Source organism: Cetorhinus maximus, chromosome 7 (assembly GCF_964194155.1).
Source record: "Cetorhinus maximus chromosome 7, sCetMax3.hap1.1, whole genome shotgun sequence".
Lineage (NCBI taxonomy): Eukaryota > Metazoa > Chordata > Chondrichthyes > Lamniformes > Cetorhinidae > Cetorhinus > Cetorhinus maximus.
The window spans coordinates 38,741,374-38,766,377 of record NC_135885.1 but is presented as its reverse complement, the minus strand read 5'-3'; the positions used below and the strand labels follow the sequence as shown (position 1 = coordinate 38,766,377).

The window sequence follows — 25,004 nt, the reverse complement described above, 5'->3', positions numbered from 1 at the left end:
TGTTTTGACTCGAAAAGAGTTACATCTTCTTAACCTTCCTAACCCTGCCACTACATCTTGGTGCCCCCCTGATGTCCAACGCGGACATGGAGGCAGCCTGCTCACTGCTACGTCCCGTTGGTGATGACCTTGATGGGTGTCCACTGGAGGGCTCCAGCCTACTTTCAGGGTCCTGCTGCGTGGCAATGGCGCTCTCCTCAGCCTGCGGGTGCGGCGGTGCTGCTGGAGGGAGAGGTCGAGTGTGTTCATATGGTCTGATGACGCTACCTTCAAAAACAGTTCCTCTGACATGTCCTCCTTCTTCCTTAACCGAGGTTTTCCACCCACGGTCATTGACAGGGCCCTCAACCGTGTCCGGCCCATCTCCCGTGCATCCGCCCTCACGCCTTCTCCTCCCTCCCAGAAACATGATAGGGTCCCCCTTGTCCTCACTTATCACCCCACCAGCCTCCGCATTCAAAGGATCATCCTCCGCCATTTCCGCCAACTCCAGCATGATGCCACCACCAAACACATCTTCCCTTCACCCCCCCGGCGGCATTCCATAGGGATCGTTCCCTCCGGGACACCCTGGTCCACTCCTCCATCACCCCCTACTCCTCAACCCCTACCTATGGCACCTCCCCATGCCCACGCAGAAGATGCAACACCTGCCCCTTCACTTCCTCTCTCCTCACCGTCCAAGGGCCCAAACACTCCTTTCAAATGAAGCAGCATTTCACTTGCTTTTCCCCTAACTTAGTCTATTGCATTCGTTGCTCCCAATGCGGTCTCCTCTACATTGGAGAGACCAAACGCAAACTGGGCAACCGCTTTGCAGAACACCTGCGGTCTGTCCGCAAGAAAGACCCAAACCTCCCTGTCGCTTGCCATTTTAACACTCCACCCTGCTCTTTTGCCCACATGTCTGTCCTTGGCTTGCTGCATTGTTCCAGTGAAGCCCAACGCAAACTGGAGGAACAGCACCTCATCTTTCGACTAGGCACTTTACAGCCTTCCGGGCTGTATGTTGAATTCAACAACTTTAGATCTTAACTCCCTCCCTGCCATCCCCACCCCGTTTCTTCCCCCTCCCTTTTGTTTTTTCCAGTAATTTATATAGATTTTTCTTTTCCCACCTATTTCCATTATTTTTAAATCTACAACTAATACCTTGTCAGTCTTTCCACCCCACCCCCACTAGAGCTGTACCTTGAGTGTCCTGCCATCCATTTTTAATTAGCACATTTTCTTAGATAATATCACCACCTTTTTGATCCTTTTGTCTGTGACATCTTTTGATTATCTGCTCCTATCACTGCTTGCTTGTCCCTACAACCACCGCCCCCCACCCCCCAACTTAAACCAGCTTATATTTCACCCCTCTCCTAACTATACTCAGTTCTGTTGAAGGGTCATGAGGACTCGAAACGTCGACTCTTTTCTTCTCCGCCAATATCCAGGCTTGGACTGACAAGTGGCAAGTAACATTCGTGTCAACAAGTGCCTGGCAATGACCATCTCCAACAATCTCCCTTGACATTCAACTGCATTACCATTGCTGAATTACCCAATAACAACATCCTGGGGCTTACCATTGACCAGAAACCAAACTGGACCAACCATAGGTCAGACCATAGGTCAGAGGAATTCTGTGGTGAGTAACTCACTTCCTGTCTCCCCAAAGTCTGTCCATCATTCACAAGGCACAAGTCAGAAGTATGATGGAATACTCTGCATTCGCCTGGATGATTGCAATTCCAACAACACTCAAGAAGCTCAACACCATCCAGGACAAAGCAGCCCACTTGACTGGCACCCCATCCACCACCTTCAACATTTACTGCTTCCACTACTGACACAGTGGCAGCAGTGTGTACCATCTACAGGATGCATTACAGCAACTCACCAAGGCTCCTTCGACAGCACCTTCCAAACCCGTGACCTCTACCACCTAGAAGGACATGAGCAGAAAATGCATGGGAACACAACCATCTGCAAGTTCCCTACAAGCCACACACCATCGAGACTTGGAACTATATCACCATTCTTGCACTGTGGCTTGGTCAAAATCCTGGAACTCCCTAACAGCACTGTGGGTGTAACTATACCACATGGACTGCCATGATTCAAGAAGGCCACCACCACCTTCTCAAGGGCAATTCAGAATGGGTAATAAATCGACCACATCCCAATAAAGAATAAAAATAAAGCGTTTCATCTGTATGGTATCCAGTCTCTTAGAAGCTGCAAAAACCATTCCAAGAATTGGAAATATGAAAATAGGGATATCAGTAAATACTTTAATTTGATAGATTTCAGAACATGGTAAGTGTTCAGTGTTATTGGAGCAATGTTGTGTGTGATTTGATAATCCCCATAACAGCCGATTACTTATTCAAAATATTTAACGCTCATGACATTAAGGGGCTTACCTCAATGTCCCCAACTGTGTCAGGTGTACAGGGACCCAACTCTGTTTCCATAGTTGCTTCAGTCTCTTCCACTTTTACCTTTTCCGTCATAGATGCTGTTGAAACACTGAAGATGCCATGAATGTTGATGCATACATTTACCTTCACTTTGGATTTTTCACCATCTATCTGAGGTAGGATATCCTGAATGATAAACTGCCCTACAACCAAAAAGGTGGTTTAAAATTTAGTAGGAAAAGATAGAAAAAAACAAATATGCAAAATTCTGTACATCAAAAAAAGCAAAACAATGGTGAAAGGTTGGTTGTTTTTCCAAGCACCCTTAGGTAGCGTTTCTGCGTTGGGGGCAACAAGCAAAACCTGCACATTTGTGACAGTGCTCTCCACCAACCCCAACCTACGAATTTCCACTCATACTCATTTGCATTTCAGCCAATTTTTTAAATAGAAACATTTTGCTCTAAAAACTATTCTTTTGAAAGGATGGTAGCTAGGTGCAGTTTGATTAATACATTAAAAAAAGGGTTTATCACAAATAACAGCATTTACAATCAGTGTCAATCCATCACCTAGAAAGGATCTTGGCTCAGCAGATCAGCGAGTGGAGTCCGTATGAGTAGAGTTTAGGAACAGCAAGGGAAGGGTCAGAAAATGTTGCTGGGAGTTGTTTATATGCCATCTAAAGATTGTTACACCGTCGGACAAAGCATTAAGCAATAAATAATTCGACCTTGTAACAAAGGCATGTAGTAATCGTGGGGAACTTTACTCTTCATATAGACTGAAGAATCAAATTGGTGATGGTCGTCTGGAAGGTGAGTTAATAGAATAATTTTGTAACAACTTCCTAGAACAGTACATTGTGGACCCAACTAGGGACAAAGCTATTTTAGATCTAGTATTGTGCATTGGAGAGGGTTAATTAGTAATCTCATAGTAAAAGATCCTCTGGGAAAAACAAGGTGTCAATAATACAATTGAATTACATATTAAGTTTGATAGCGACATACTTAAGACCAAAGTAAGAATCTTAAACTTAAAAACTTATACAAAGTCATGAGGAGAGAGCTGGCTAAGGATTGATTGGGTAAACAGACTGACAGCTTCTGGTGGTAAATAGACTAAATGTTGACTGGAGTTTAGAAGATTGAGGGGTGATCTCATTGAAACATAACATTCTGAAGGGGCGGAGAGGTTTTCTCCCCCCCTGGCTGGGGAATCTAGAACACAGGGGCACAGGCTCAGGATAATGGATCAATTACTTGGAACACAGACAAGAGAAATTTATTCACTGGGGCTGTGAATCTTTGGAATTCTCTATCGCTGATATACTCCCTTGTTGAGTATAATCAAGGCTGGGGTATATAGATTTTTGATTTCCAAAGAATCAAGAGATATGGGGAGCAGAAAGGAAAGTTGAGTTGAGGCCAGATGATCAGTCATGGTTGTAGTGAATGGCAAAACAGGTTCGAAGGGCCATGCACTTTATTCCTACTCCTATCTCATGTTCCTGACCCAAAAAGTATTTGGAGTCAGGGGAAGTCAGTGATATTGATTCATAATTGGCATCCAATTGCAGTGCTATGGATAGGCACCCATTGGAAGAGGTCAAGAAGTGCAGCACCAACTGATAATGCCCAATAATTATGTTGCCCTATTCGATCAGTCCCTTTGCAAGGGGAAGATGAGGCAAATGATATCTAACAACTAATGTTGACAGCTTACTTTTGAACTGGTCTCAGCTGAATCCCCAAGTGGGCCCAAGGTTGCCAATTGCATTTTGGTAAGAAGAACATGGACAGACAATATAAAATAAGGGGTGAAATGTTGAAGGGGGTGCAGGAGCAGAAAGGCTTGGGTGTATATGTGCATACATCATTGAAGGTGGTAGGACAGTTGGAGACAGCAGTTAATAAGGCATAAAATATCCTAGGCTTTATTAATAGGGACATAGAGTACAAGAGCAAGGAGGTTATGCTGAGCTTATATAAGACACTCGTTAGACTTCAGCTGGAATATTGAGGGCGCCATACTATAGGAAGGATGTGAACACATTGGAGAGCGAGAGAACGAGAAGAGATTTACAAGAATCGTTCCAGGGATGAGAAACTTAAGCTATGAGGATAGATTGGAGAGGTTAGGACTGTTCCCCTCGAAGAGAAGGCAGCTAAGAGGAGATGTTCAAAATCATGACGGGTCTGGACAGAGTAGATAGGGAGAAGCTGTTCCTGCTCGTAAAAGGATTAAGAATGAGAGGGCACAGATTGATTTGCAAAAGAAGCAAATGTGATGTCAGGAAAATATTTTTCCACACAGCGAGTGGTTCGGGTCTGGAATGCACTGCGTGGAAGTGTGGTGGAGGCAAGTTCAATCCAGGCATTCAAGAGGGCATTAAATGATTGCTTGAATAGAAATAATGTGTAGAGGTAGGGAGAAAAGGCAGGGCAATGGCACTAGGTTATAATGCTCATTTGGAGAGCCAGTGCAGACACGATAGGTTGAATGGCCTCCTTCTGTGCCGTTAAAATTCTGTGATTCTGTGCACATATTCCTAGAGGTTTGATCACATGAGCACTAGGAGCACTTTGTTGAAAGTAACAGTTTAAATTCCTTTGAAATGAAATCAGAGGTGATCAGCATCCTGGCCAGACAGACCAGGAAGATTTGATTTTTGTTCTCCCGAGACGGCTTAACTTAGCCAGAATGGTGGTAGGGATACTACAATTGGCTTCAGCACCCCTGGATTAGAGGGGGAATAAGTCAGCCAGCGTTCCCAGCCTCATTGATTTTTGGGGCCTATAATAATAACTCAGTTTTATTCAACTCACATGAAAATCCTTGGACTAAATTCACGTTCATGCAGAAAATTTGCTTACCTATTTTTACTTCAGAATAAGGAAGCGTTTGGGGATTGCTGTAAAAAGCTTCTAGTTCAAATGGCTTTTTTCTGTAGAAAGTGATGGCCTTTGAAAAGGGTGCTGCATGGTTTCTGGAAAATACTTCGTGACTCCTAATAAATAATAGCAAACAGCATTTCAAATTAACGTACAAGTAACTCAGCAAATGCTATTTGAAACTGTGATAATGATGCTTAAAAATAGTTTAGCTGAAAATCAAAACAGAAAATTAATAATGAATTTTTAAAAAATAGTACCAAATGAAAATTGGATTCTTACCCCTCTATTTCATCTGCTTCTGTACTCCACTTCAGGGAAATTGGGAATGGTACTACATCTGTGATGGAGAATTCACGTACTTTAAAAGCAGGTGAAAGCATTGCACACTAAAAATAGGAGGAGTAATAGAAGTGTCATATCACGTGTTAGTATTGGGTTTATGTGGAAGAATCCAAACGTTTTAAAAATATATAGAAAATAGGCTGCCCGCCTCCCCACCCCATGCCTTTTTATTATTATCTGCAAATTTGTAGTCATGGTTCACTGAATATTGTTGCATTAAATTAGCAGAAAGTGGACTGGGCTTTCCTGTCTGACATTGGGCCGATGTGCATCAGGCAGGTTTTAAAAATGTTGTACTGGACCCAAATCCAGGATGCCCACACCTATTCCCAGCTCCTGCAACTTGCATTGGTATGGGAGAAGGGGGTGGCTCACAAGCCCACACACTTGTCCCGTGTTGTCTTGTAAACCTCTTCTCTCTCTCTACAATGTGTTCACATCCTTCCTATAGCCCAGAAGTGGGCAATTTTAATGGCATCGGGTTGGTTTTGGAAGGGGACGTAATTCACAACAAAAGTGGTGTCGTGAATGATGGGGAACCATATGAAAGATAAGTACAAAAGGTGTTGCTAACTTCACATGTCAATGAAATGTTGCTAAATAAGTTATTTCTTCTTCACAAAGTGAGTGATGATAGGACTTTGTTTTGAAAGGGTAAGTGACCATTTTTAGTGTGGTTGCCAGGTTGGCACTGCTGACATCTGGCAACTGTCAAAGGAATGAACAGCATTGTGAAAGTGGAAATGTCTTCCGATGCATGGACATTCACTAGATAAAGTGCTATTCTGCACTGTACAACAGTGAAATACAGATCTGGTGGTGCAAAATGTTTTATTTTCCTTGAAGTACAGTTCCACCATATTTTTGGCTATTTCAAAACTTCTGACTGTCTTCACAGGCTTTAATAGATTCAACATGACTATAACTCAGGAGGGTTTGACAGCTGTTCAATGGAATCACATTACGAATCCTTTGCTGACTCGCAAACCCACTAATGAAGAGCAGGTGGTTGTTTTTACAGTTCTTCGGTGGAATTTCATTATGAATGCATGACTGACTTGAAACCCACTAATGAACGGAATTTGCTCAACAGGGACTGTTGACAAAGCTGTCAAGGGCAATGTGAGCTCAGTTATTTTGTCAGATTTCCGAGCTGTTAAGATGGTTTTTTTTTTTAAAGTGTATAATAAGTAGTGTTTATTGATTTTGACAGATCTATGAGCTTCTCAAAGACTTCCCACATGTTCCAATAGGACTTGAGAGTTCTGTTTATAAATGGATACTGAGTGAGTAGGTTGGGCAGGGGTGGGGTTAGTGAAAGTGGAGTATGGGAGTGGGGGGGTGGAAATGCAAGTTAAAGGAGCCTCATATTCCCTCCAAAACTGGGCCGATGTCTCAGCAAAGGGGGGCAGTTATCTGGTTGCCTCGTCATCGACCTGCCTCAAACATCAGGATTGCTGCTGGAGGCTGTAGGCTTGACTTTAGCCAGTCCTCAACTTCCCGCTTTGAAAATTGTGTTGGTGGGCACTGCCAGTCAGGAGGCAGGATTGCAACATTGAAAATTCTCCCAACTCCTGCCTCCAAGATGAAAATCTGGCCGGATATCTACTACATAACACAATACTATTTTTTTTTAAATGAATGGAGGTTGTGTGCATGGGGGAGAAACATCCAGACTTGGAACTATGTCGCCATTCCTTCACTGTCGCTGAATCAAAATCCTGAACTCCCTAACACGTTGGGTGCATCTGCGCCAGGGTGGACTGTAGCAGTTCAAGAAGGTGGCTCATCATTACTTTAAGGGCAATTAGGGGTGGGCAACAAATGCTGGCCTTGCCAACGCACCCACATCACATGAAAGAATGAATAAAATGCTGGAATTTCATAGCAAAATAAAAAATAGGCTCATAACCTGTTCTCACCTTCTGCCGAGAGATGTTGATTTTAACTCAAAGTAGGCGGTGGTGGGTCGGGGAGTGGTGAGTGCAAAGAACAGTCACTTGCCTAAGTTTCAGGTACAGGTATTTAAACACCTGAACCTCACTAAAAATGCTGCCTGTCCATTTTCTACCCTGAGCAGGCAAAAGAAGGTACAGTGAGTTTGCTGATAGAGAAAGACAGGAAGTCCTGCCTGCCTGATATTCTTACCATAATTAGTGGGGAAGGAGTTTGAGGCCCTACTGACAGGGAAGTGGGCCAGGGGAAGTGGGGGCAGGAAGAGACCCTGATTTTTCTTGTAGGGCCTAGAAGAGCATTGCTGTTCCTCTTGATCCCACAAAAGGCAGGTTTTATTCTTACTTGACAGGGCCTCTTCGGTCTGTCATCTGCTTCAGTTGGAGGACAGTTCTGGGGCCCCTTGTTCAGATCCTAGTCAAAATGCAATCATAGCTCTGTTGATTCAAGAGACCCATTTGCTTCAGACAGGGTCCTTTGCCATCTATAGAACAGTCCTTGTTAATATTTAAGTGGCAGCAATGAGTCAAGTTCCAAGCTGGTTATTAAATGCTCACGTGCCCATTTCTGCCAAGTCAGTAAGGTCCAAATTGACCCTAGTGACTTCTGGATCTAAAGATACAAATTGAGGAACAGGATCACAGGAAAAGTCTAGCTTGCATCCATTATGCTCAATTCTTATCCATTCTAGTAACATTCTAGGTTACTATGGAAACAAATATACATTTTAGTGTACAGTATCTGGATAATTATAGATTTATGCAGATACTATAGTTTTCCACTACTTTTAGCCACATGAAGCACAATCAATTACAACATCCAAACAATTTTCAGATATTCAAAGTGAACTAACCAGCTTTGCCTTCCTGGTTCATAGAAGTTCAATACTAACGTAAATCAATAGCTTTCACTTAAATCTATATTCCATCTACTTATGGGCTAAGTAGATATAAAGTTAAATGAAAAGGTCATAAAGTTTACAGGGGCCAAAGTGCTTTCAGATCCCTGGTGAATTTGTTATGCAAGCAAAATACACTCCAGATTCCAGGATAATTTGGTAGCAGCTTCCACTTCTTTAAATTTTAAACAATAAAAATTCAGGTGTAAACACGATTATTGGTGTCCTAATCAATGTTTTACCTGCAAAGCACAGCCTCTGACCACTGCTTCATCTGCATTGAGTGTAGTGCTAACAGCCTTCCCAAAGAATTTTGCGATCCTTTCTTTGACTGCAGGAATACGTGTGGACCCTCCAATTATCTCAACTGCATTAATATCTGCAAGTTTGAGTTGTGTTTGCTCCATAACTGATCGAAGAGGTGCCTCCACCCTTTGGAGCAGGCTTGCACATAGCTCCTCAAAGTGAGTTCTGGAGGAAAATAGATTGATGAGCTATAGATCAAGTTTTAAATAAAGTTTTGAAATACAGGTTTTCTTTTTAGATGAAATACATACAATGGATTATAAGCTGAATTTTCAAACAGAATTTGAAGATAACTGCTATAAATATCTTCCAGTCCAATAAGGTGACCACATCAACCCAATACATAGCCCTCCTTTTGGTGGGTCAGTGACAAAGCACCAAAATAAGCAATGTACTGCTGAAAAAAAGTGGCTGTAGGTGATTAACTTCAGAGAATAAAAGCAGCTCAACATATAATTTCAATACTTTAAGGTGCATACATTCCTCAGTCCATATGTTTGAATATGCCTCTGACTATACACAGGTGACACAATCTTGTTAATTTTCTTTGTGCTTTACCGATTCATCTTTCCGGTTACATCCACATCATTCATGAAGCATTCAATGTTCAAGGGAACATCCATGGAGTTGGCACTCATGAGTTTCTTCAGCTTCTCACACTCCTGATACAGTCGTAATAAGGCTCGGATTTTAGACTTCACATTTAATTTATACTTGGTTTTGAATTCTGAACAAAAATACTCTACTAATACTTCATCAAAGTCTTGGCCTCCCAAATGTGGATCAAAGGCTGTTGCAAGTATCTGAATGGAAAAAAGAAAATTGGAATTTTAGCTTGTTTCTGCATTTCAGTAATTATATAAGTAAACTGCTTATAGAAAATTTTTCAAAAAGTTTTTCAGATGAGCAACCACTTATTTTTGCATCATAAATGCTTGAAGATCATTTTCTGCCATCTTTTTAAATAGGATGGCAATCAAGCTGCCCTACATATGTGACTTGACTTTCATTTGGGAGAATCAACATAGCAGGCTAGCAGTTGGTTCATGGGTAATGGTAATGGTGCGCATTTGGAATTTCACCTATATGTTATAAGACTGATCCATCCTTTGAAAGGATAAGTACTTAAAACTTGTTACTTCTATATAATCTTTATATTTATATGAAAATGGGCTAAAATAAAAAAGCAATATCATGTGCTAGCAGAATATTTGTTTATATTTCACAATAAGCAGATAATTACTATCTCTTCAAAACTGATATCTTAAGCAAAAGATTTGCATTTATATAATGCTTAGCATGACCACTGGATATCAAAGCACTTTCCAGCCAATGACGTACTTGTTGTTATTGGCAGACAGGTCCCCAGTGTAATATATCATCTGCAAGACTGCAATCATAAGATTGCAGTGCTCCCTCAATAGAGCACTGGAATGTCAGCCTCGATTTCCATGTTCAGTCCCTAGAGTGGGACATGAACCCAGAATCTTGTGACGAAGAGGTGAATGTGCAAACAAGTGAGCCACAGCTGACACTCAAACTGAAAATGGAGGGAAAAAGCTAATATTCTTCAACCTTGTCAATTTTATACCCCCTATTGAATTTGAAAGTTCCCCCAAATCATTAATGAGAGACTTGCATGACTTCCCTCAGCTTTTCAAATTGAAAGCATTTCAATCGATAAGTATTTTAACCTGGCATTAGTGAGCCAAACAGTCAACCGAATTTGAAATATCACATGAATGAGATGTAAATTATATAGTTAGCCAATTAAACTCTGTTACTTTCCTGATCAGCAATTCTCAATGAGTAACTGAGATATCAGATATCAATTTATTAAAATTTTTGTTCTGTAGTGAGGAGAACTGCCTTACATGTCATCCCTCTAAAGACAGTATTGAAAAATGTGTAGCTACACATCTGTTAAATAGTAAAATTTTATATTTGCACAACTCAACTTCCTATCATCACCTTGTGCCTTCTCTCTCTCCCCCATTATAAATTCATATGTCCACATTTATAATGAATTCTGCCCAACAAGTTCATCACTATGCTACCCCACCTTGTTACTTGCTTCCCCACTATCACTTAAAATGCTTTGGAAATCATGTTTTCTCTCAAAAGAGTTATTGAAATTTATATCATATGATTTAAATAAAAACATATCCCTCAATATCATGAAAATTATAAGTAAAATAAATTAACTTTTATATTATTTAATGCCTTAAGATTTTTACTTAAACGGTGTTGCAGGCTCGCCCATTGACGCTCTTTTGCCAGTGGGTTTGAAAATGGGGGGTGGTGAGTGGAGGCATCAGGCAGCCCACCTGCCTTTGGGCATATTAAGACCCTTAAGTAGCCAATTAATGGTTATGGAGGTTATGCTGTAACTGTATAAAACATTAGGGCACAACTTGAGTACTGTATGCAGTTCTGGTCATCTCATTACAGAAAGGATGAAATTGCATTAGAGAGGGTACAGAGGAGATTTACGAGGATGTTGCCAGGACTGAAAAATTACACCTATGACAAAAGATTGGATAGGCTGAGGTTGTTCTCTTTGGAACAGAGGAGGCTGATGGGAGATTTGATTGAGATGGACAAAATTGTAAGGGGCCTGGATAGAGTGGACGGGAAGGGTTTCATCAAGGGGAGGTCATGCCTGACAAATCTGTTAGAATTCTTTGAGGAGGTAACAAGTAGGTTAGACAAAGGAGAGCCAATGGATGTTATCTACTTGGACTTCCAAAAGGCCTTTGACAAGGGGCCACACAGGAGGCTGCTCAGTAAAGATAAGAGCCCATGGTGTTAGAGGCAAGGTACTAGCATGGATAGAAGATTGGCTGTCTGGCAGGAGGCAGAGAGTGGGGATAAGGGGGTCCTTCTCAGGATGGCGGCCGGTGACTAGGGGAGTTCCGCAGGGGTCAGTGTTGGGACCACAACTTATCACTTTATGTATTAATAATCCAGATGAAGGAACTGAGGGCATCCTGGCTAAGTTTGCAGATGGTGGAGGGACAGATAGTATTGAGGAGGTGGGGAGGCTGCAGAAGGATTTGGACAGGTTAGGAGAATGGGCAAAGAAGTGGCAGATGGAATACAACGTGGGCAAGTGTGAGGTCATGCACTTTGGTAGGAAGAATAGAGGCATAGACTATTTTCTAAATGGGGAGAGAATTCAGAAGTCTGGAGTGCGAAGGGACTTGAGAGTCCTAGTCCAGGATTCTCTTAAAGTTAACTTGCAGGTTGAGTTGGTAGTTAGGAAGGCAAATGCAATGTTGGCATTTATTTCGAGAGGACTAGAATATAAAAGCAGGGATGTGCTGCTGAGGCTATATAAGGCTCTGGTCAGACCACATTTAGAATATTGTGAGCAATTTTGGGCCCCATCTCTCAGGAAGGATGTGCTGGCCCTGGAGAGGGTCCAGAGGAGGTTCACGAGAATGATCCCAGGAATGAAAGGTGTAACATGTGAGGAACATTTGAGGACTCTGGGTCTATACTCGATGGAGTATGGTGCATGGTCAAGTGGAGGGGGACTTCCTTGGCAGTTCCTTTGTGCCATTGGAGACTCCCGCTCCCAAAGTCACACTACCCCTTTACCCTCCCCGCCTGACTTCTCAAGCCCAGCCCCACAACCCCCCCGCCAAACCCTAGCTGGGGTCTGCCAGCTTGGCCCTGGACTCGAAACGTCAACTTTGCTCTTCTCTGCCGATGCTGCCAGACCTCCTGAGTTTTTCCAGGTATTTCTGTTTTTGTTTTGGCCCTGGCAATACCCTGGACTTACCTCAAGTTCGTGGAGTGTCTGTAGTCCCAGCAGTGGCCACTTTTCCCACCTGGCACTGCTGGGTTTGCAGAGCTGCCAGCCAACCAGATTGGCCGGTAGCTCTCCTAGGGCGAGAGCGCAGCCTGCCTCAGTGGAACGATGCAGCAGGCCATGGACAGAAAGCTCAGCATAGGAACAAGGTAGAGAACTAAAACAAAGCAATCAGAAGCTCAGGGTCGTGTCTATGAACTGTTCCACAAAGCGGTCACCCATTCTGTGTTTAGTCTCCCCAGTGTAGAGGGAGCCTTATAGTGAACAGTAAATACAGTGGGCTAAATTGAAAGAAGTACAAGTACACTGCTTCACCTGAAACTGTGAGAAGGAAGGTGGTGAAAGGGCAGGTGTTGCATCTCCTGTGCTTGCATGGAAAGGAGGGCGTGTTAAGTGTGACTGAGTAGGCTAGGGTATCGCAGAGGGAAAGGGGATGGCAGAGGATGATGCGTTTGATGGTAGCATCATGCTGGAGCTGGCAGAAATGGTGGAGAATGATCCATTGAATACAGAGGCTGGTGGGGTGGAAAGTGAGGACAAAGGGAAACTTATCATAGTTCTGAAAGGGAAGGGAAGGCGTGAGGGCAGAAGTGCGTGAAATGGATCTGACACAGTGGAAGGCCCTGTCAACTACGCTGGGTGGGAATCCTCAGTTAAAGAAAAGAGGAAGACATATTGGAAGCACTGGTGTGGAAGGCTGCATTGTCAGGACAGATAAGATGGAAAACTGGGAGAATTGGAATAGAGTCCTTATCAGAAACCAGGGTGTGAGCAAGTGTAGTCAAGGTAGCTGTGGGGGATCATGGCTTTCTATGAATATTAGTTGATAACCTATCTCCAGAAATGGAGACAGAAGTCAAAGAAGGGAAGAGTCAGATGGACCAGGTGAAGGTGATGGAAGGGTGGAAATTGGAAACAAAGTCAATGATGTTTCCTAGCTCATGGAGATAGCAGGAGGTGGCACCAATACAGTCAGCTTAACATCAGTGGTGGGAAAGATAACAGAATCCCTACTAAAAAAGGAAAGATAGGAAAATGTCTACAAACTGAAAATATAATAATAAATAATCACCATCGTCTATGCTCATTTAACTCTTTAAAGAGGAATTAGACAGTAGACAAGCGTAATGCAGTAGATGAACTTCTGACCATCTCTGTACCATTACTAACACTGCCTATTTCCACCTCCATAATACTGTCCAACTCTGCCTATGTCTCAGCTCATCCACTGCTGAAACCCTCATCCAGGTCCTCGTTACCTTTAGACTTGACTTGATGGAAACAGGGAATATAAGTAAATAATAGCTTTTAAAGAGTGGCAGGAGGTGGGAAGTGGATCAGTGCTGGAACCACTGTTTGTATTTAAATCAATGATTTAGGCTTTGTAATTGAAAACAAATTTCTAAATTTACAGCTGACACCAAATTGGGAGGGATAGTCAAAGTTGAGAAGGACTGCAACAAATTACAAGATGACATTTTTGCAGAATAGGCATATAATTGGTAAATGAATTTCAACACCATGAGGTATTACAAAAATAAGGAGGTCAAATGTTATTTGGAAAACAAAAATCTAAATGGGGTGGAGGAGCAAAAAGATCTGAGTGTACAAATACACAAATTACCAAAAGCTGTGACAACACCTGTTAATAAGGCCATAAAAAAGCAAACCATACACTAGAGCTTAATTCTAGAGGGATAAAATTGAACTGAGAAGTTATGTTAAACTTCTCCCTGGTTGAAGCACTTTGGAATAATATGTACAGTCCTGGTCAGCATATTATGACAGGAGAGAGTGCAAAAAGATTGACAAGGATCATACCAGACCTGCAAGGTTACACCCAACAGGCTGGGTTTCTTTTCTCTTAAAAAAGAAAGGCTGAGGAGACTTAACAGGAGGTGTTTAAAATTATGAAATAATTTGATGGAGTAGTCACTATGGGTATGCTTCCACTTGTGGGGAATATCAAAACTGGAGGCCATCAATATAAGATGATCTCCAAGAAATTAAATTGGGCATTCAGAAGAAAGCTCTTTAAACCTCAGTTTTTTGGAATACGCAGTTAATATGTTTAAGTGCCCGGCCTCTAATTTTTTTTGCGCAGCCACACATGCTAACTTGAAGGTAGCTTAAAGGGGCCAACTTGTGTGCAGCCTGTGTGGTAACTTTCAAGTTGTTGCACAATTTACAGGGAACATTGTTCTTTATGCAGAGAATTGCAAGAATGCGCTACCGCAGGGAGTAGTTGAAACAAATTGAATAGATGCATTTAAGAAGTAGCTACATAAGCCTGAGGAAGATGGGAATTGAGGAATACGTTGATAGAGTTAGAAGCTGATAGGAAGAAGCTCGACTAAAGTATAAACACTGACATAGGCTGGTTGGACTGAATAGCCTCTTCCAATGCAGTATTTTCTATAGAATGTTCGACTGTGCATTGACTCAAATTTTGAATATCTCAACTATGTGAAAAACCAATAATCTTTATCTAGCTTACATTCAAATAACTTTGAAAAAAAACAGGAGGGCAAATTTTTATAAGCTTCATAAAAATTTATACTAAGAAGTTTTTAAAACAGAAATTGAAACAAATGATCAAGTCAAAGGTGGAATTGTTCATATCAACAAGGGTAAGATAACACTCAATGATCGAGAATGGACACCTATTCTTTTACCTATAAAGGATTGTAAGGAGAGCTGTAAATAAACACATTTTCTGAAGTAGCTTACTAAAAAGGTTGTCAAAAATTATTAGAAATTGAATAACTCTGCAAGTAAACTTAGGAATAACTTGTCATACCACAAAAATCTCTCAGCTAGATTTTCATAAGTGTACAATACAAAATATTTACCTTAAGATTTCCCTTACTGAAAGCACAGGCAGAAACTTGGAATGCTGAATGACCCATATCTGCAAATATCACAATTTTTGGCTTTTCTTCAAGGGCTGGTAGGTCTGGCTTGTAGATTCCATAAGCTAGAGATGCTAACATTTTAAAAGATTTACCATTAGCACAATTTCTACTTTAAAAAAAAATAAACTTTACTTATTTGAATCTTTACAGCATACCTGCTGTGGTATCATTCATCAGCCTTAGACAATTCAAGCCAGCAATATAAGCAGCATTTAGCACAGAGCTCCGTTCAGCATTGGTGAAAAAAGAGGGTATCTACACACAAAAAAAAACAATTTTTACATGGTATACTTTAACTCTAGTTACTTTGCTGATTAAAACACCAATTTTTTTTTTTAAGGCCAAGTGCTCCCACTCTGGGTGCAATTGGCAATCTGATGGCAAATTGTGCCAGCTTTCAGAAGTGACATTTTTTGCAAACATTTCTGCTCAAACTCATTTGCACATTGATGAAACTTCCATAAACCAATGCAGTCAAGCAGATTAACTTATTAAAAATAGATTTTGCATTTAAAGTCCTTGATGCAATTAAGAGTGATATCAGGTGCAGATTTGTTAACATTTTTATTATGTGTGCCTAGTCCATCACCTGTGAGTAATCCAATTCCAAATAATTAATTTTATTTCACAATGATGTAGAAGAATGGGAAAATTTAAAACAGTATTCAGGATGGAGGAAAAATACATTTAATGTACAATAGTCAGTCTCTTAGTAAATCAATTAAAAATTGTTTTTTTTTTTAGAAACCTGCTAGTGTCCTTGCACATAAAAAGGTTTATTTTAAAGTGCCTCCTTGAATTAGTGTTAATGGTGATGAAGTCAAGTTGGGAGCATGGCCAGTTCTGTGGATGAAGCTGTTTTCTAGCGCAATATTTTTAAAAATAGCACAAATGATTGCAGAAACCCAACACAATGTGTATAGGGCACCTTTCTAACCCAACACATACAAAGACTAACAAGCGAAGAGTTATCATAATAATGGGGAATGAACCAGAGCAGATAAGAGAAATACAAGTAATGTGACATCTAGGTAATAGTGACTATAATACAATAAAGCTTCAAGATGGTGAAGAAAATAAGATAAATATCAAGAGATAAGCTGATTTTGAGGGGATGAGAATGAAATTTGGGAAAAATAGGCAGCAATATTGGCAAACAATGGGAAAATTTAAAACAGTATTCAGAATGGAGGAAAAATACATTCTTCTGAAAGTAAAGAACAAACTAAACACAGGTGAGACTCCGCAGATGAACAAAGACATAAGGGAAGAAATAAGGGTAAGGAAAGAGGCATAAATTAAGTACACTAACAGCTGAGGAATGCATGATAAAGGAGGACACAGATTAGAATTAAAAAAAAACAATTACGAAGGCAAAGAGGAGCTGTGAAATTGAATTACCAGGGAACATAAAAACAAAATAGCAAATATTTTACAGACACATCAATAAGAAAGGAAACCAGTTAGTTCAATAGTAGTGATGGGAAAAATAATGCAAGCCCTCCTCAAGGGGAGAATATTAGAACATCTAGAAGTGTATAGTCAGCATGGATTTCAAAAGGGAAACGTTTGCTTGACCAACCTTATTATTGATGAATTAACAGAGAGAGTGGACAATGGTAATGCAGTAGATGTAAATTTGTCTGGATTTTCAAGAGACCTATGACAAAGTGACCCATTATTGACTTTAGTCAGAAATGTGGAGGTGGGGACAAGTGGTAGAACATATTTCTAGCTACCTTCTAAGACAGAAAGCAGAGAATAGGGATAAAGGGTAGTTACTCAGGAATGACAGAAGATAGGAAGTGATGTTCCACAAGGATCAATGCGAGAACACTGCTGTTCACATTTAAATGAACGTTTGGAGTTTGGAATCAAAAGCACAATTTTTAAATTTGTAGATGACACCAAATTGGCGGGTGAGGTGGAGGGGGAGCGAACACTGGGGGAATAGGCAATACTGAGGAGAACTGCAAAAAGTTACAGGAGGAAGTGAATAAACTTGCAAAATGGGCAAATAACTGGCAAATGAAGTTCAACACAGATAAATGTGAAATATTACATTTTAGTAAGAAGAATAGTAAGGTCATTTATTACTTGGAAGTTGCAAGTCTAGTGGGGTAGTGGAACAAAGGGATCTCAAGAGTATAAATACATCAAATCACTACAAGTTGCGTCACAGGTTAGCAGAGCCATTAAAAAAAGCAAACCAAGTACTATATTTTATTTCTAGAGGGATAGAATTGAAAATTAGTGGGTAACGCTAAACCTGTATCAAACCTTAGTTAGACTACACAGAATAGTGTGCGCAATTCTGGTTACTATACTACAAAAAGGATAAAGGGCACTGGAGAGGATGCATATAAGATTTACAAGGATGATACCAGAAATGCATGGGTACACATATCAGGAAAGGATTGACAGGCTGGATCTCTTTTCTCTTGGGAAAAAAAAAGCTGAGGAGTGATCTAATAGGGTACCAGATAGTATGAAAGGTTTTGTTAGAGCGGATACAGGGAGAATGGCCTGAATTTTTGTGCAGATGGAGAGGCTCCTCGCAACAACAAAAATGGCACCAGAGGCTCATGTGTGGAAGTCCTGCCCTTGAAACCAGCCCCCATCATTTTCAGGGCATGGGGCAGAGGGAAAACGGGGCCTGGTTGTGGTTTGCACATCCGTGGTTCATGGAGGCACTGAAATGCAGTTGCCTTCAGTCAGATCTGATTTTTGTTTGTCAGACGTCCAAAACATGACATGTGCACGTTAGATCTGGTAGGAGAAAGCCTAAACTTACCAGATTTCTTTGGATGGGTATGGTATCCTTTTAGATAGGTCAATGGACACCTTTGGAGAGGTTAGGTATCCTTTCTAATTGTTAAAATTAAACTTGAATATGTGTAAAAAGTGCATAAACCCATTGGGACTGTTAAAGGGAGCTATCAAGCTGTCAAGGCATTTACATCTCCTGTTCTTTAAATAACTGAAAAAACAGTCTGCATTGTTGAAGAAAAAAGTGCTTACCATTTCACTCTGTCTGTTGACATAAGCCCGAGTATTACCATTACAGGAATAGTGCTGTATGACTGATTTCACAACCTATCATTATCACAGTGGGGTACCTGTCAGATCACAGATTGATTCACAGCTCTAAGTGCTCAGAAGTTAAATGTAGTGACTGGCTTTTTCTTAAATCAATGAATTTTTTAAAAAAAATTAATGACTTCACCCAAGGATTTTATTTAATCTCAACATGGATCCTAACATCTGCTTATTGTGGATACTGAGTGAGTTGGCATGGAGGGTATAAGGGAAAAGGGTTGACACGAGTTGGCATTAAGTTAGCAAAGGAGCTATAAAGGGTAATGGGGTGGGTAGAGGGGCATAGGTTGACATGGAGGGTATAAGAGGTCATGTGGTGGGTGGGGATGCATGAGATGGCATGGAGTATGTAAAAGGTGGAGGTAGGAGAGGTGAGGACTGGAGAGCTGTTTTTTCCCCCCGCTACAGTGCTGGAGAGCCGAGGTGGGCCTTTTCACCCAGTCCACCTCTGCAGCTGGTGGCCCCCAAACTGTTTCTGGAGGTGGCAGGCCCAACTCCTAATTCACCTCAACCACGCTGCCCAAATTAAAATCCGACTATTTGGGGCACTTTTTCCCCAGGTTGGGTTTGCGGAGCTAGGAATTGTCCCAACTCTGTCCCTGCCCTAAATTTTCGCTCCCAGGTCAATGTTTCTTCTAGTAGAGAAGAGCAGTCACCAAGAAATCCAATAGGGAATTCAGAAGAAACTTCGTCACCTGAAGAGCAGAAGCAACTTTGTTATCTGAAGAGTAGAGCTCGTTATCACAGGGAATGAAGTGAGTATTATAGATGTATTTGAGGGGGAGTTAGGCAAGTATAAGTCAGAGGGCAATTAGAAAGTTATGATTTGGATGAGGAAAGATAGGAGAAGGTTCAAGCGGAGCATAAACACTGGTATGGATTGGTTGGGCCAATAGCCTGTGCTGTATAATCTATCCTCTGTAATTTGAGTTGGACATACATTGCGTTTGAAATTTATCAAGCTTTTGTGCTAAAAACCCAGCTCAACCTAGCAGAAACTCAAGAAATGGAGCTCTTTTATTATGAAACATACTTCAGCAGGAACCCAAGATTCAGGTCCTTAACAAGCATCAAGTCAGCGGTACATTCCTCATAAATTCTTAAATAGTTAAGAAAGAGATTAAACTTCCAAACTTTTGATTTGTGGTGTAGTTAGGCTGAAAAATCAAAATCTATAACAGGCTGAGAAAAAGACACCAGCACAACTTAACTTATTGCTTTGTGTGGCTCATCTTATAGTACAAATACCACATTAGCCATGTCAAACTGTTCACACAACTATTTTGAAAAATGGATCTTTCATAATTGTACATGTTTTTTCTTAAGTCATTCATGAAATGACAGCAAGGCCATATTTATTGCCCCGAGAAGTTTTAGTCAGCTTTCTTGAACCAATGAGTGGTTTGATACAACTAACTTGTTTGCTAGATTACTTCAAATGATATTCAAGAATCAACCAAATGTGTGTGGAATTGTAGTCATTTAGGCCAGTTCACTTTAGCCAACTCAGTCTTCATTCCCTTATAATTGTCTTTAAGTTTGAAGCATTGGTCTTAAACCCACTCTTTTCTACCTCAAACTGAATGCGAAATTCAATCATGTTATGATCACTGCTACCTAAGGACACCTTTATTGTGAGGTCATGAGTTAATCCTGCCTCGCTGCACATTACCAGATTTAGAATAGCCTGCTCTCCGTTTAGAGTGCTGTTCTAAGAAACTGCCCGGAAAACACTGAACTCATCTTCCATGCTACCTCTGCCAATCTGATTTGTTCTCATCTGCATGTAGACTAAAATCATCCATGATTATCACCGTACCTTTCTCACAAGCCCCCATTATTTCTTCCTGTAAACCCTGTACCACAGAGTGTAGTAACTGTTACAGGGTCTATAAACTATTCCTATAAGTGACTTCCTACCTTTACTGTTTCTTATTTCTACCCAAACCGATTCTATATCTTGAGCTTTAGAACTAAGGTCATCCCTCATCTTTGTATTAATGTCATTCTTAATTAACAATCCCTTTATCCCAGAAATCAAACGAGTGAACCCTCTCTGAACTGCCTCCAATGCAAATATATCCCCCCCTTAAATGAGGAGACTAAAATTGTACGCAACTCTCACCAATGCCATGTACAGTTGTAGCAGCACATCCCTAATATTAAACTCCGTACAGGTCATTATTCCTTTTGCAACATACGCCAACATTTCACCTGTCTTCCTACTTGCTGTACCTGTATTTTGAGATTTATGTATGAGGACACCTAGATCCCTCTGTACCACAGCATTCTGTAGTTTCTCCATTTAAATACTACTTTGCTCTTCTATTTTCCCGAAAGTGGATAACCACACATTTTCCCACAATGTACTCCATTGGCCAAATTGTTGCCCACTCACTTAACCCATAATCTTTATCCCTTTGCAGACTATGCCCTCTTCAAAACTTGCTTTCCTAACTACTTTCACATCATCAGCAAATTTGGCTACAATACACTCAAGACCCTTCATCCAAGTCATTCAGAAAGATTGTAAATATTGGAGGCTCCAGCACTGATGATCCCTGCGGCATCCCGCTTGTTACAGTTTGCTAATCTGAAAGGACTCATTTATACCTACTGTTTCCTGTTAGTTAGCCGGTGCTCTATCCATACTAATATCTTGGCCCCAACACCGTGAGCTCTTGTATTGTTCAGTAACCTTTTATGTGGCACCTCAGCAAATAACTTTTGGAAATCCAAACAAACTATATCTACTGGTTCCCCATTACATTCTCAAAGAACTCTAATAAATATGTCAAAATGATTTCCATTTCATAAACCATGTTGATTCTACTGGATTTTATTTTGATTTTCTAAATGCTCTGCTACTACTTCATTAACAATGGATTCCAGCATTTTTCCCATAATTGATGTTAGACTAACTGGCCTCTAGTTTCTTGCTTTGTCTCCTTCCTTTCTCAAGTAGTGGTTTTACATTTGTGGCTTTCCAAATCACTGGAACCTTTCCAGAATCTAGAAAATTTTGGAAAATTCTAATCAATGCATTCACTATCTCTGCAGCTGCTTCTTTAAGACCATAGCATGCAGGCCATTACCTCCAGGGGACTTGTCAGCCTTAAGTCCCATTAGTTTTTCTAGTACATAACATAAGAAATAGGAGCAGGAGTGGGCAATTCAGCCCCTTGAGCCTGCCCCACCATTCATTATGATCACAGCTGATCTCATTTCAGCTTCAGCTCCAATTTCCCACCCTCTACCCTCAACCTTCCAACCCATTACTAATTAAAAATCTCTCTATCTCCTCGTTAAATTTATTCAGCGTCCCGGCATCCACTGCACTCTGAGGTAGTGAATTCCACAGATTCACGACCCTTTGAGAAAAGTAATTCCTCCTCATCTGATTTAAATCTACCACCGCTTAGCCTAAAACTATGGCCTCTCGCTCTAGAATGCCCCACAAGGGGAAACATCCGCTCCACGTCTACTTTGTCTATCCCCTTTAGCATCTTATATACCTCAATTAGATCTCCTCTCATCCTTCTAAACTCTAGCTAGTATAGGCCTAAACTGCTCAATCTCTCCTCATAAGACAAGCACCGCATCTCTGGAATCAATCTAGTGAACCTCCTCCAGTGCAATTACATCCTTCCTCAAGTAAGGGGACCAAAACTGTGCACAGGACTCCAGGTGCGGTCTCACCAATGCCTTGTACAGTTGCAACAACACTTACCTATTTTTATACTCTATTCCTTTGGTAGTAAATGCTAAAATTCTATTTGCCTTCCTTATTACCTGCTGTACCTGCATACTAGCTTTCAGCGATTCATGCACGAGGACACCCAGATCACTCTGCACTGAAGCATTCTGAAGTTTCTCTCCATTTAAATAATAAGTTGCCTTTTTATTCTTCCAATCAAAATGGATAACCTCACACTTATCCACATTAAACTCCATCTGCCAAATTTTGGCCCATTCACCTATTTCATATCCATATCCATTTGTAAATTTCTTATTTCTTCATTGCAACTTACATTCCCACCTATTTTGGTGTCATCTGCAAATTTAGCTATAGTACCTTCTATCCCTGAATCCAAGTCATTAATATAGATTGTAAATAGTTGGGATCCCAAGGACTGAACCCTGTGGCACCCCACTAGTTACAATTTGCCATCCAGAAAAAGACCCATTTATCCTGACTCTCTGCTTTCTGTTGGTTAACCAATCCTCTATCCAAACTAATATATTACCCCTAACTCCGTGTGATCTTACCTTGTGTATTAATCTTTTGTGCGGCACCTTATCAAAGGCCTTCTGAAAGTCCAGATATACTACATCTACAGGATCCCAATTATCCACTTTGCTTGTCACATCTTCAAAGAACACTAGCAAATTAGTCAAACACAATTTCCTCTTCATAAAACCATGCCAGCTCTGATGGATTGCATTTTGACTTTCCAAATACCCCATTACTACATCCTTAATAATGGATTCCAACAATTTCCCAACGACAGACGTTAAACTAACCGGTCTATAGTTTCCTAGTTTCTGCCTCCCTCCCCCTTTTTGAATAAGGGCATTGTATTAGCATTTTTTCAATCCACTGGAACCGTTCCAGAACCCAGGGAATTTTGGAATATTATAGCCAATGCACCCAATACCTCCACTGCCACTTCCTTTAAGACCCTAGGATGTAGGCCATCAGGTCCTGGGGACTTGTCACACTTTAATCTCGATAGTTTGCTCAGTACTTTTTTTCTAGTGATGGTGATTGTTCTAAGTTCCTCCTTCTCTATATCCTCCGCACTACCTGTTAGTATTGGGGTGGTACTAGTGTCCTCCAAAGTGAAAACTGGGGCAAAATATTAATTAAGCATCTCTGCCATTTCTGGGTTCCCCACTATTAACTCCCCAGTCTCGTCCTCCAAGGGACCAACATTCACTTTAGCTACTCTCTTTCCTTTTATATACTTGTAGAAGCTTTTGCTATCAGTTTTTACATTTTGCGCTAGTTTTCTTTCATAATTTACCTTTGCTCTTTTTAGTAATTTTTTTAGTAACCCTTTGTTGATCTTTAAAAGTTTCCCAATCTTCCAGCCTGACACTGACTTTTGCAATTTGGTATGCCTTAGTTTTTGCCTTTAGGTTATCTTTAACTCCCTTGCTTAGCCATGGATGCTTTTTCCCCCCTAACCATCTTTCTTCCTCTTTTCGAATATATTTTACTTGGGAGGAATTGAATATCTCCTTAAATATCTGCCACTGTTCATCAACTGTCCTACCTTGAAGTCTTCCTGTCCAGTCCACTAGGGCCAAATATGTCCTCATACCTATGTATTTACCTTCGTTTAACTCCAGAACACTAGTGTGGGACTCAAGTTTCTCGCTCTCAAACTGAACTTGAAATTCCATCATGCTATGACCACCCTTCCCTAGAGGATCCTTTACTATGAGATCATTAATTAATCCCATCTCATTATACAAAACTAAATCCAGAATAGCCTGCTCCCTGGTTGGTTCCACAACATATTGCTCCAAGAAACAATCTCTAACACACTCTATGAACCCTCCCTCAAGGCTACCCTTGCCAATTTGATTAGGCCAGTCTATATGCATATTAAAATCACCCATGATTATTGCCGTGCCTTTCTTACATGCTCCAAGTATTTCCTGGTTTATACTGTGCCATACTGCTAAACTACTGTTTGGGGACCTATAGATTACTCCCACCAGGGTCTTCTTTCCCTTGCTATTTATTTCTACCCAGACTGACTCTACATCTTGCTCTCCAGTGCCTATATCATTCCTCACTTTTGCACCGATCTCTTCCTTTACTAACAAAGCTACACCACCTCCTTTTCTTTCCTGCCTATCCTTCCGAAACACTGAGTACCCTTGGGTATTCAACTCCCAAACCTGTTCTCCCTGTAATCACGCCACCAAATCATACCTATTTATCTCTATTTGCGCTGTTAACTCATTAGTTTTATTCCGAATGCTACGTGCATTCAGATACAAAGCCTTTAAGTTTGCCCTATTGTCTATTTTCCCTACTCTTATATGATTCTTTGGTGCAATATGTCGTTCATACACTCTGTCCCTTCCTTTCACTTTTTGATAGCAATCAGCCTCATCACTAACCTGCACTCTTACCCTCTCCTTAAACTTTGATTTTTTATATTTCCATGCAACTGAACCCTCCCCCCCACCCAACTATTTAGTTTAAAGCCCTATCTACGACCCTAGTTATGCGATTCGCCAGGACACTGGTCCCAGTACTTTTCCTCTACTGATACAGAATGTTTTAAGTTCCTCCCTCCCTTTAGCCCTTTAATTTTCTCCTATTCTTGGAATGTCTCTGTCTTT

The 25,004-nt window shown here is 40.9% G+C and overlaps 1 protein-coding gene across 1 annotated transcript in view; it reads right to left on the bottom strand.

Moving 5' to 3' along the window:
- The window catches only part of LOC144682734 (heat shock protein 105 kDa-like), a 104,413-nt gene that overhangs the window by 51,889 nt on the left and 27,520 nt on the right, over positions 1 to 25,004 (bottom strand). The window contains exons 5-11 of the mRNA XM_078545372.1: positions 15,698 to 15,797; positions 15,480 to 15,613; positions 9,369 to 9,613; positions 8,747 to 8,975; positions 5,591 to 5,697; positions 5,291 to 5,424; positions 2,415 to 2,614 (exon numbers count right to left, since the gene is read on the bottom strand). Of these exons, the coding sequence (XP_078401498.1) occupies positions 2,415 to 2,614; positions 5,291 to 5,424; positions 5,591 to 5,697; positions 8,747 to 8,975; positions 9,369 to 9,613; positions 15,480 to 15,613; positions 15,698 to 15,797 (1,149 nt within the window). The remainder of the gene's footprint in view (positions 1 to 2,414; positions 2,615 to 5,290; positions 5,425 to 5,590; positions 5,698 to 8,746; positions 8,976 to 9,368; positions 9,614 to 15,479; positions 15,614 to 15,697; positions 15,798 to 25,004) is intronic.